This window comes from Cryptomeria japonica, chromosome 10 (assembly GCF_030272615.1).
Source record: "Cryptomeria japonica chromosome 10, Sugi_1.0, whole genome shotgun sequence".
NCBI classification, from domain to species: Eukaryota; Viridiplantae; Streptophyta; class Pinopsida; order Cupressales; family Cupressaceae; genus Cryptomeria; species Cryptomeria japonica.
Window position 1 is genome coordinate 744,263,161 of NC_081414.1, and position 13,789 is coordinate 744,276,949.

Sequence of the window (13,789 nt, forward strand, 5' to 3'; positions counted from 1 at the left end):
GAATCCTTAACCTCAACATGAACCTTAGAAGTAGCCACTTTTTGATATTTAAGAGATATGATTTAATTTGCCCTTCAATATTTTTTTGTATAATTCCATATGAAGATGGTCATTAATCTATAAGTTATTGTTAGGTTGCATTGATATTTATTTCAGTAAAATATAAAGTACTAATTATGTATGATTATAAATTTCTATACAACAATACTAGATTTATAAACTCTAGCAGTGAAATTTAACCTATGAATATAAGATTATTAAATATCTAATAATACAATTAACAATACCATGGATAACCTTCATTTACAGTATTATTCAAATTACGTAAAAATAATTATCAAAGTCGTGAGTGTTATCCATTATACATAGCATACTAATTTTTTTTTAGTATTTATCTCATAAATACTAATATATTTTAAATCAAAAAGATTTTATCAGTGCCAAACATGTCTAGAAGCAAATCACGAGAAAAAAAATACATACAATATGGCTTTAAATAATTTATAAGAAAAAATATTGTTTTAACATATATAGATATTCAAGCTTGTAAAACATGGCCTTCAAAAGCCCTAAGGTGATATACATACAAAATCCTTAAGCTGGATATATTTATATATTAAAAGCATACAGATTTTAGCAAATGTAATTCTACTTTGCATAGTCTATATGTCATGTTCATAATCTATTTTATACAACTAAATGATTTTAGGACATATAGATTAGTCTCCAAATCTTGGCTTAATTTTTTTTAAGTGAAAGAATGCCTTTATAATAAATTAATTTAACTGAAATATATTTTTCGCATGAAATAAACTTTTCAAATTTAAGATCACTATTTAACATAACCTAAAACTTAAAACAATGACCTTTGTAACCTTGGGTAACATATTCATTGGTTGAATTTGATATATGAAAATCATGCTTACTTTAACTAGCTCTATCAATGATGCTTATTAGAGTTGTTAAAGTATACAGATCTAGGGGATTTGGATAGTTTTGTTGCTAAATTATTATGTCAGATTGGGAAAAAAAAACAAGAGGCATTTTCCCTTCTAGAGCTTATTTAAAGGAGGCATCAAACCATTTTGGAAATTACAATGAGAATTTAACCTGTCTGATTTGTTTTAATTTTAATGGATTAATATTATTCAAGTAAATATAAATAAACTAGGTTTCATACAACATCAATTTTTTAATCTTATTGGAGTAGTAATTTTATTGTTAAATTTGGGATTCTATATCAATATTCATAAACAATAATTGATACAATGAAATAGCTTTTATTTATTTTGAATTGGAAACAAAAATGTTGATTGTATGGAATTGAGACAAAGGTTAAAAAGAAATTGGTTAAAGCAACATTAGTTGAAGTGAAAATTCAAAGAAACCTATTTTTTTTAATACGTCACAAATGCATTTCTTCACTTTGAAAAACTTTTTGTTGGGTTAGAAGTAAATATCCAAGATAAAAGAAAAATACCTAAACAAAAATATCAAATGCACATTGCAACTAATAATTTTTTTTCAAGTAGGATGATAAGAGGTGTTACTAAATACCTAAAGAAACTAAGAAGAAAACTACAAACTTTGCAAGTCGAGAGAAAGCACTTATGTTTTGTCATGATCTTCTAACATTATCTTTATTCATTTAGAGAGAAATAGATGACTATAAATCATTATATTTAGCTTCTTCTCCCCTCAATTGGTATCTAGATCTTCTTGCATCATTGCTTTTAAATTCTAATGATCAATTTATTTTTAATTTCTTACTAAATATTTCTTAGATCATTTTCTAGATTACAATAATACTAGAAAATTATTTTTAAAGGATATGTATATGAATTGAAGATATTTCCTAGTTTGTTTCAAGCTCAACACATTATTAGACTCATATAATGCATAGAAAGGGACATGATGCCAATTTGTTTATTGTTCGTAGAGAATGTACAACCCTTAGGGCTTTAGATTTACTTCATTCTTTACATATCATATCATGTAGAAATGGAAAAACTTGTACTTTTGAAGCAATGCTTAACCATCATATTTGGTGCATTGATAGAGTGACATTAACCTACAATAATTGTACCAATTTTCTCGCTTAGACATGAAGTATGCTTGACATGCAATGCAAAATGTCCATATAGGAGCATTAGTTGGTGGTATTATATTGTGTCCACGTCTATATCCTAGCATCAATTTTGAAATTCCTAGCAAATCATGGGTTCATATATGGCTCAAATTGTTAGAGTGACCATTCTTCAGGAATAGACTTAGCTGGTAGATTGATTCATCATTCAAGTGAGTTATTATAAATGTGCCACAACATACTCTTTTGTATATGTTGTTATCACACTTGATATAGAGGGATTTACTGTATTAATCACCAACTAAAGTTATGTGCCATGATTTCTCTATCATTTCCCTTTATCACCACCCAAAGTGTAGACAAATACATCGAGCTTCTAATGTGTATTGATCAATCCACTAATGAGCTTCAAGATAGATTACTTGTGGAATCAAAATATTTACATCGCGATTAGAAACCATTACTACCTTCTTTCAACAAGTAACAAAAACTTGTGTTTCTTTTATCTTCATGTCCGTAATGGATCTCCTATAAAATTTTATTTTAAATTTTATATCGATATATGGCTTGAACCTCCTATGGGTGCAAGTGCTAGTTATACCCATTTCTAAGACAACATAAAGTAATAGATATAGCTCAAAATAGATCTCAAACTTAAGAGATAAATAAGTTGAAAGGTAGTAAATTTTAAACTTTTGTCAATCTTGAACGCAAATTAAGTTCATATTAGAACATCCTTTTTTTTGACAAAATTCCAAAATGAATATAGAACTATAAAAGACAATTGATATTAATGAACACAAATACATCTAAAGTTTTAAGTGTGTCAAACTTTATCTAAAATAAGATTTTTGATTTACTTTCTTATTGTAGATGTATGGGTTTGGGAATGGTTGCATCTGGTTGGACATTTTTTTAAATTTATTAAATAATTTAAAAATTTGTATTAATTTTCAATTTATTTAATAAATACAAAAAAAATAGGTTCATTCTTTCCAAATGGCTATCGAGTGGGGAGAATGAATATTTATTTGGCAATGGCTATTCTCCATACAAAACAACACTTGATAAAAAATACAAATTCGTATAACACAATTGTTTTTAGCAGATTTTTTGGTGTAAAACAGTGTTGAAAAGACACATTAAAAGGATCAAATCAATAGAAAACACGTAAAAATTTATTCTGATTTGCAAATTCTGTATTTTTAATCAAATGCTGTTTTATATAGAGAATAGATGGCTCCTATTTATTTACTATTTGCTAATTAAATTAAAAATCACAAAACAATTATATTATATTTTTTTATTTAATTAATAAATAACAAATAAATGTTGCTCAGACCATTCTGTCGGCTGGATAGACGTGTACAATTCGAGAAAGATATACGGGCCCGGCCCCTGCATGTCAACCATACATTCAATTCTGCGAGCCCATAGCCTCCTTTACTCAGCACGCCTTTTATAAAGGTATGTTCCAACTAGATGTTCTCTAGGTATTAATTGTTTTGCGTGGGGAAATTATGAGTTTGGGTGGCAAACCACACCAGAACAAATTGATTGCAGCACAGATTTTCAATGACCCATTAAAACTAGAGTCAGAGACAGCTGTTCATTCAATTAGATTTGAGAGGCGGATATTTGTTGAAGATTTAAAAAGGAAAAAAAATATGATACGTTCAAATTCCTGTGCCTGATTGGAGACAGCTACAGCCATACAATCATCTACATAAAGTGATGTCATTTCGATGTACCGCCATTGTGCCTCTTCACTTCAATGCAACTTTCCAAATTGACGCGACAGTGGCCGATAGCAGCACTTAATGGAATCCAGAATGAATAATAATGGATGTTGACTGAAACGTCATTTGGTGAGGAATTAAATGCAATATACTAGGCTAAGTTGCTCACTCTTTTAGACTTGATTTTTTTACTCTATATTTCGTGTTTATATATGGGAAATCTACATGATTTAGAGACATCAAGAAAGAGTATAATTTGAGGCAAGAAAAAAAGAAGATGGCTTCTAAGCTCAAGCAATGTGGAATGCTGGTTACTGCAATGCTTATGGTGGGAGTAATAGTTGGTTGTGAGGGTAGAAGTCTAAAGACGACAGTATATGAAACGGATAATTTTGGTGGTGGTGGAGGGTTTGGCGGCGGTGGTGGAGCCGGAGGAGGATTCGGTGGTGGTGCTGGAGGAGGATTTGGTGGAGGAGCTGGTGGCGGAGCTGGAGGAGGCTTTGGAGAAGGCGCTGGAGGAGGCGCTGGTGGTGGCTTTGGGGGAGGCGCAGGAGGAGGAGGCGGTTTTGGCGGAGGGGCTGGTGGAGGTGGCGGCTTCGGCGGTGGAGCTGGTGGAGGCGGGGGATTTTAGCTCGTTTAACTTCCTTGTTTTTTAAATAATGAGCGTGGTCTTATTGTAGCTGTGATAGTAGTTACGATAATCTTGTTCTTTAATTTCTATGGATCTCACATGATTCATCTATTCTGATCAATGTTAGCATGATTATATGTTTTCAATGAACTGAAATTGTTCTATTATAATATAATGTATAATGGAGCCCAATAACCCTCTTGTTTTCGGTCACTGTTGTCGATTTTCTTTCTGATGTTTAACAAATTAAATATAGTGATATACTACAAGCGGCAGGAGAAGCATTGAAAGAACTAAAAAAAACGGAAAAAAATAATCCAAAATGAGCTAAATGCTAATAATGAGTCTTTACATTAAAATTAGCGAAGTTCTATCTCAAATTAAGAGAATTGAATTTAATTAACATCATTTTTTGAGTATTTTCAAGAGGAAGAACAATATCTGAGGAGTTCCATGTAGTGAAATTCTAACATGCACAATATATTATTAAATTTGGTATGCACAATATAATATTAAATTTAACATGCAAGAGTCCTCTTTAGCTATTTTAGTAACTTAGTTAATCTCTGTCTTGATACGTCTCGACTGCTTTATTTTCTGAACGTTACTCTATTTATTTTGACTGTGCCATATTAAGCTTATGGAAGAGGATTATTTAGTTAATAGGTCGGCCCATGATATTTTGTTTCCTCCACTTCCAAAAATCATTCTCTAAAATTGAAGCTTTACCTACAAAGAAAAAATAAAATTGCAGATAAAATACAGAGAAGAACAGAGCAGTAAAAGAAAAAAAACAGAGCATACAGATTCAGAATGTTAATATTCACTACTGCAGATTACACTACAATACTTGCTATCTAATATGAAAAGCATCGTATAGAACAATCAGATATGATGAAGATTCTAGCCGAAACAATAGGCGAAGGAAACAGAGATCACAATCAAGATCCACAATCTGTGTGGGATCTGAAGTCAAATGCAATCAAGATCACAATCAACAGCAGAGAATTTTGATTTTAGACCAGTTGCAGTGAATGTATACACGAGCGGTGACCCACAATCAGCGGCGAACATGTTGAAATTAACCACCACTAACACCCCCCTTAATTCTAAGGGAAAACCCAGTGGGAACAAAACCCCCCTCAAAATAAAGGGTAACATAACAAGAAAACTACTGTGGTGCAGTTTCTTTCACCCCAAGAAGATTTCGGAGAAAGTGAAATTTCTGCTAAGTGAATGTCTTTGTGAAGATGTCAGCAATCTGTTGAGACATGAGACAATACTGCAAATCAATGATGCAATCATGGATCAGATCTCAGATAAACTGCATGTGGATCTCGATGTCCTTTGTCCATTGTGGTTGTACTAGATCTCTGCAAACCTTCAATGTAATTTGGTCGTCACACAAAATGATGGTTGGTTGATGAAAATAGATACCGAACTCTGAGAATTTTGCAGCCAAAGAACTTGAATGGTAGCATTGACTGCACTTCAATATTCAACCTCTGCAGATGATAGAGCAATGGAAGATTGCTTTTTACTTGACCAACAAATGGGACCAAAGCCTAAACTGAGAACATATCCTGAAGTGGACTTGCGATCAATGCTATAACCAGCCCAATCAGAATCAGTATAGCCAATGAGATCTAAAGTACATCCAACCGAATAATGAATCCCATAGCTAATGGTTCCCTGAACATAGTGAAGTATACGCTTAGCAACTTTCCAATGCAGTTCATAAGGCTTTTGCATGTATCTAGAAACAACACCCACTACATATGATAGATCTGGACGAAAGTGAGTGACATAAAGGAGACTCCCCACAAGTTGACAATAAAGTGTGCAATCAACCAATGGTGTATCCTGGTCATCCTCAAGCTTTACCCCCGACAAGAAAGGTGTGGATGTTGGCTTACAGTCACTCATGTGAAATCGAGCTAGGAGGTCCCTTGCATACTTGGATTGAGCAACTTCGACACCTGATTCGTTCTGGTTGATTTCAAGACCAAGAAAAAAGTTGAGGAGACCCATGTCTATCATGGCAAATCTATCATGCAAAGTTGCTTTGGTTGCAACAATGGCTTTGACTGAATCGCCTGTTATTAGCAAATCATCTACATAGAGTACTATGAGCAACAAGGAGTTAGGTGTTCTCATCATATAAACATTTAGATTAGATTTGCATCATATAAAATTTTGAGATAGAAGATAAGAATCCATTTTGGCATACCAAGATCTAGGTGCTTGTTTGAGGCCATAAAGTGACTTCTTGAGTTTGCATACCAATGAAGAATTTTGAACATACCCATGTAGTTGCTGCATGTAGATCTCCTCCTTAAGATCACCATGAAGAAATGTATTCTTCACGTCCATGTGATGAATCTCCCACCTTCTTGTTGCTGCAATGGCAAGAGCCAATCGTATGGAGTCCATTTTTACCACTGGAGCAAAAGTCTCATCCTAGTCAATGCCATGAACTTGTTGAAAACCGTTGGCTACCAACCGTGCTTTGTATCTTCTCACTTGACCATCTGCTGATTTCTTTGTTATGTAGATCCACTTACACTTTACAAGCTTGTGATTGGATGGAAGTGGAACCAAGTCCCAAGTTTGATTCACAATGAGAGAATTGTACTCCTCATCCATGGTTGCCTCCCGATGAGGATTCCCTATAGCTTATGCATAGGTTTGAGGATCAAATGCTTGAGTCACATAGGCATGCATTGGCATAATGATGGGATCAGTAGCTGAAAATGCATGAGGGGCATCATAAACATCAGCCAAGCTTCTTGTTTTTTGATTTCTCCTAGGAGATACTGAATCATCACTAGAAGCCCAATCAGGAACTGCATCTAGATCTACACATGCATGCTCAGGTTCATCTAGATGATTGCATTTATCATCTTTGAGATCTGTAAGAGGAGGAAGTAAAGAAGTATTGGAATGTGGCTCCTAAGATGAATGCATGGGACTTTCATCAAAGTAGACACTCCTCTCAATGAAAAGTGTTTCTTTTGAAAGATCTAACAATCTGTATCCCTTTACACCATCTGGGTATCCAACAAAGATGCATTCTTTTCTTTGAGGCCCCAAAGCCTTCATCTTCTCTATAGGAATGCGAGCCCATGCACATGATCCAAAAATTCAGAAATGTGTGACTTATGGTTGCATGCCACTCCATGCTTCAAAAGGTGTCTTTTTTGTGATATATTTGTGAGGAGATCTATTTTGTATGTATGAAGCACTATTGATTTCTCCAGTCCACAATTTGGAGGGAAGAGATGTAGCATGCAACATACAACTAGCCATCTCCTTTAAGGGTCGGTTCTTCCTCTCAGCTACCCCATTCTACTGTGGAGTGTAAGGAATTGTGTTCTGCAATTGTATTCACGTTTCATCACAAAGATGTTGAACATCATTGCTGACATACTCCCCCCCCATTATATGTGTGAAGGATCTTGATCATTTTTCCTGATCGATTCTCCACATGGGCTTTGAAAATCTTGAGATTCTCAAACACCTCAGATTTGAATTTGAGAAAATAAACCCATGTGTATCTTGTGTAATCATTAATGAATGTTAGGACATATCTAGGTTTACTCATGGAAAGATTAGGAAATGGACCCATCAGATCACTGTGAACAAGCTCTAGAGGAGAGGAAGCTCTCCATGCAATCCCCTTTCATGGAAACTTTTCTTATGGATACTTTCCAAGAGCACAACCTTCACAAACTCCATCAGAGAATTCTATGGTAGGAAAGCCTTTCACCATCCCTTGTTTTCTCAATTGATGCATGTATCTAAAATTCATATGTCTAAATCTTTCATGCCAAATTCTATTTTCATCATTTGCATGTGTTAGTAGTAAAGTAGACCCTGAATTGGCAACAAAGTCAGAGAAACTGTACAGATGAGATTGATGATTCACCTTACCAACAACAATTTTGGAGTTATCATGCATGTCATAGATGCTCACTTAATTTGGTGTAAATTCAACTCTCTTGTCGGCTCCAATATGTGTCTTTTGATACACAGAAAGAAGACTAACAGAGAGCTTTGGAATAAGTAAGACATTTTCAAAACTTCCAATTCCCATCTCAACCCTCCCTATTCTAGTTGTTGCTACAAGAGATCCATCTCCCAAATGAATAGGTGAACCAGGATATGGTTTCAAAGAAGAGAGCATCTTTTGTGGCTGCCATATGGTGTGAAGCTCTAGAGTCTATGATCCATGCATCTGAAGAAGAATGAATAGCAATCAATGCATGAGCATTTTTTCTTGTTTCTAGTCTTTTTCTTCATGCTGCTTCTTGGCACCTTCTGGGATAAGGTTATCAAGATTGTTTTGCTAAAGTGTTTGTGCCATGAGATCAATGGTCTTCTTCATGCATGATGATTCTGGATGGTAACCACGGTTTCAATAGCTGCACTTTGATTTATCCTTTTTGTCCTTCTTTTCTTTTGAATTGGTAGATCCATCTAGAGGTTTGGAATTGCCTTCCTTTCTTGGATCTGTTTCCTTCTTCCCTTTTCCTTTGTATTGTTGAATGGATTTGGAGTTGTTCTTTCCACTTCCATGCACAACAAGTGCATGAGCATTGGAATTTTTTAATGTGACCATTTTTATGAGCTTATCTTGCTCATGTATCAAGGACTAATGAAGGCATCAAGTATGGGCATCTTCCAAGTTGCTCTTGTTGCAAGCCTAATTGTGTGAAAAGTGGAGACAAGTACACTTATGTTCTGGACCCAACTTTGACAGAATAGTAAGGATTAATTTTCTTTCATTCTTGGATTTATCGATTGTGCATCCTTTCAGTTGGAGTAATAAGGCCTTGAACTTGGTGAATAAGTCTTGAATGTTATCAAAACTTTTTGGATCTAATGAGTTGAGCTCATTTTCAAGAATGTGACCCCGCATCTCATCTTTATTTCCAAAAAGAGTATCCAATGTGGTCCAACCTTCATTTGGACTTTTGTTGTTGGCATTTGATTGAACCGGTAAAGACTGTTGGTGATTTGCAACCGGTAAATGATTAATTGGTGAATGTGATGAGGAGATTGAGATTCATGTTTGATGACTAATTTGGGTGTTGTCATTAATGGCAACAATTTTTTTGTGGTCATCTAAGTCTTGGAATCCAACCGGTAAGGTCTAACAGGTGTAGAATTCAGTTTAGCAGAGAATCGGTAATTAGGATCTCAACTGGTAAATAGAGATAGAGTTGCATTCTGACAACTAGTACAGGCAATTCATGAAGAGTTGGATGATGCAATTTTACAATGTTGATAGAGATAGGTATTTGGAGCTATGTTCATAACTGCATTGGCAAATTCAACTGGACAAGCGAGATTTGATTTACAGAGCTGACATTCTAGTGAACACTTAATCGGTAGTGATATAGTCACTTAAATCGGCAAAACGACACAGGTTTTTTATTTCTTATGTCGGTGGTTGACATAAGTAAAGCGTATATTGGACGAATGTCTAGATTAATTGAACCCGGGAAATTGTTCCAAGGTTGTAGCCGACTAGGTTGATGTCTAAAAAAAGTGTGATGAGTTATGAGATAGACATGAGTATGTTGATGAGATCGAAGGTGAATATTGCGATTCTAATTCTGCAGAGATTAGAAGAAAAAATCAAAGAGAAAGAACATGAGGAAAAAGAATAAAAAGGAGATAAAGGCAGAACTAGATATGGCAATGTCTCTTAGAAAGATTCTCATGAAAAGGAATGAGGACCTTACAAAAGAACTTGTTGATGCTAATGAGAAGCTTGCAAAGTTTAACAAAAGTTCTACCATGCTTGATGAATAGATCCAATCTCAAATCATGTTGGATTGGGTTACAATACATTTGAGAAAGGTGAGCCTTTTGATACTAAGGACATCATGCATGAAGGTAAACCTGCTCCTAAGACTCAGAAACCCATCGGTAAGAAATCCTATAAGCCTGTTTGTTTCAATTGTCATAAGCTTGGACATACTACTAATATTTGTAGAAGCATATCTAATGTTGCTAATGGTTATAGACCCAATAATTATCAAGGATATAAGCCTAGAAACTTTAATGGTTATTGTTTCACTTGCAACATACATGGTCATAGAGTTGTTGAGTGCAGCTATATGGAGAAAATAATCTGGCACCTCACATGAGTCAAAGGTCTCGTGGTGGTTGGCAAAGAACCTTTGATGGCCAGAGAAGTCTTAACTAGAAAAGACCTTATGCTAACCGGTCTAGTCCCTATGAGATGGAAAAGAGGATGAATGTGGTTTGCACAATCCGTCATAACTATGGTCATGTAGCTATGAACTGCAGAAGAAGGACTGGTAGAGGCAATGCTAGGCCTTGGAGAGCATCTAGTATGGCTTGTTATCATTGTCATAAACTGGGACATATTGCAAAGTTTTATAGAGAAAAGGTGAATCAATCTGCTAACCAGAAAGGGAAGATGAAATTTGATGTGGAGGAGACCAGAGCTGAAATGAACAAAATCTAGAAAAAGAAGGATGATGAGATAATTGAAGTCAAGCCATCTAAAGATCCTATTTCTTCACCTAGTGTGGAGAACCCTTCATCGGCAAACTAAGCTGTTTAAAAGCTTAGGGGGAACTTAATGTTAGATACATTTCAAAACCCCCTGAAGGACCATGAGGTATGTTGAATCTGCATACTTTGATGTATTATCATATTAAGAAGTGATTATTTGATCAAACTGGTAGGTTTGATGTGTTATGTGAATCAGTATTGTGTTATAAGACATTTTAGGTTTTTACCGGTAATGCCATTTAATGTGGTAGATAATGGGCAAATAAAAGGCACTTTTTGAATGTTATTTGTCACATTGCATACTTGAGATCACACTAAGAGAAAGCAGAGAAGATTTTGTGTTTACATCATTTAACTTGTTTAACAGAGATTGAAGTGTTTTGGTGTGATCTTCGATCAGGAATCGGTGAAGAAGTTTTGTTGGTGTTTGGAACCCTAGTGTAGAAGCGGTAAAAGGTATTTATCTATATATCTTATTATCTGCTTATCTTTCTGAATCATTGAAGATGGACATCCCACATTTAGTTGATGTTACCGATAGACCCCGTCTTGAATTTAAGAGGCACGTGTTTAAATCTGAGGAAACTGATCCCGTCAGAGCCCTATCTGGAGTTCCTTATGGTGTCTTACATGTTGAAGATATTATATCTTTCTATCATTGCAAACTAGAGGATCTTGGTGTTGCTACTATTTTTTATCAGTATAAAGTATTGTGTGATAAGAATGGTGTAATAAAGGAACAATTCAAAAGAGTTACCGAGAAAGGGTTGTTAGGACCCAGAAGGCAACTGAGAGGGGGGGTGAATTAGTTGACTATGAATTTCAATCCAAATACAACTTAATCAAACTTGATACTTAATACCAGTAAACCAAACTTAATGTCGATTGACATATTAACGGTTAATATCAATGCCGGTGAAACTTAATGCATGAAACAGAAAGAGAAACAACATCCACAACACATAACATAGAGATTTTAACGTGGAAACCCTATAAGGGGAAAAAATATGATGGGAAACCTTACCCACAATTAGATGATAGTACTGCAGATAGTATGTGTACACAAATGGGGTGTGCAAATGCAGAAAGGCCAACCACCTAGAGCACACTACTCAAATGGGAGTCACAATGACTACAGTAAGATACTTAAATCCTAGAATAATGTACTACTCAAAATAGAATCTCCAATGTTGGATTCAGTACCGGTTAAGCTCTAATAATCACCTTCAAACCTTCCTTGAACCTTCTCTATGTTATGCTCGTATGATCTTCAATATTAGCACATACCATGTTACAATACCATATACCATCTTCTTACATCTCATCAATTCAGATCTTACATATTTATAAAACCTAAGACCAAATATGTAGGTCGGCTCACTAAGAATATTACAATAAAATCAGTTACAAACAAGTTAATATGCGATACATCATGTCGGCTCAATACATTTACAACAATATCCAATCAATAAATCATCTCCATAACATGTCATGCTGATCTGGAATAGATAATGCATACCAGTCCATAACCTAGACCAATTTGCAGGTAACAACAAATATGTCAACCCAATTAGACCATTAACCAAAATACCAAAACCAAGTATCCAAACCATGTCTTCGACATAACCAAGTGATCTCTAGATGATAACAAGTCATCCTCAGTTCCGGTGAACAATATAACCTGTCGATGAACAATATACCGGTGACTGTGCATAACTCACTGAACTTGTCGATGAACACAATGTGTCGGTTCAACATAACCAAAGATCTCCAAAAGGATAAGTGTTGAAATCAATGACAAAACTAATGTAACACATCCATAATACCAACAATCTCCCCTTTTGGCATTGATGGCAACACAAGATGAAAAAACATCTAAGTGCCAAAACAGAATGCCAAAAACCAAAAACCAACAATCTCTAGAATAGATCAATACCAGAAATATATCTCTCCCTCAATGAATAATCTCTTCCCCTAGGATAATGTTTATGATAGTTCTGATACTAAATGTTTACTACAGATGCCAAGCTAATAAGATGACAGTGGGGGGGGTGAATCATACACACTTAACCTTCAATAAAAACAACAGATTCAACCTCGGTAACATATACTTCAGTAATATACCAAAACTGCTAAACATGCAAACTCATAAGCATATAAACATCATAACACTCACAACACCAGATTTAACGTGGAAACCCAAATAGGGAAAAACCACTGTGGGATTTTGAACCCACTAAGAAATATACTCTTCTCGAGTATGCTCGGTTAAAAGCAAATCTTGTTAAAGATTACAAACACATTGCTAGATGTGACCCGGTTAAGGGATTTCCCTCAAATCTGTTAGGATCTTCACCTTGTTAGAAGTGACCTTGTTAAAGGATTTCAAACACTCAATTAGAATGTCACCTTGCTAGAGGGTTTTACAAATAAGACTGTTAATTCCACTCGTTTAAGATTTTTTCTGTCACTTTACAAAATAACAGTAATAAAAATCTATCTGCAACTTCACATCTAAAAATGCTAAAGAAGATTCTTATTTTCTCAATACAATAGGAATTATCTTGTCCATTTGCTAGGATTTATACTCTGCTATTCAAACAGGTCTTCAAGCTTCTGTGCTCCGTAATCACTATGTAGCATCTCTGTGCATACACTTGCCCACATACATTGTTTATCAACAGTTCCTTATTTATAAACAACTTGCCAACCGCTTAATCTCCTTGATCACATATCCCATGATCAATCATAGCCATCAGATCTTTAAACTTGACCAGGTTC

General features: G+C 34.9%; 2 protein-coding genes across 2 annotated transcripts; one reads left to right on the forward strand and one right to left on the reverse strand.

Annotated features, from left to right (window-relative positions):
• The first annotated feature begins 4,035 nt into the window (after nucleotides 1–4,035).
• Nucleotides 4,036–4,663, forward strand: LOC131066174 (glycine-rich protein 5). The gene has a single exon (XM_058000872.2). It carries the CDS (start codon nucleotides 4,103–4,105, stop codon nucleotides 4,454–4,456), a length of 354 nt encoding a protein of 117 aa, XP_057856855.2. The 5' UTR covers nucleotides 4,036–4,102; the 3' UTR covers nucleotides 4,457–4,663.
• Nucleotides 4,664–5,947: 1,284 nt separating this feature from the next.
• LOC131066195 (secreted RxLR effector protein 161-like) lies at nucleotides 5,948–6,487 on the reverse strand. The gene has a single exon (XM_058000892.2). It carries the CDS (start codon nucleotides 6,485–6,487, stop codon nucleotides 5,948–5,950), a length of 540 nt encoding a protein of 179 aa, XP_057856875.2.
• Nucleotides 6,488–13,789: the final 7,302 nt, after the last annotated feature.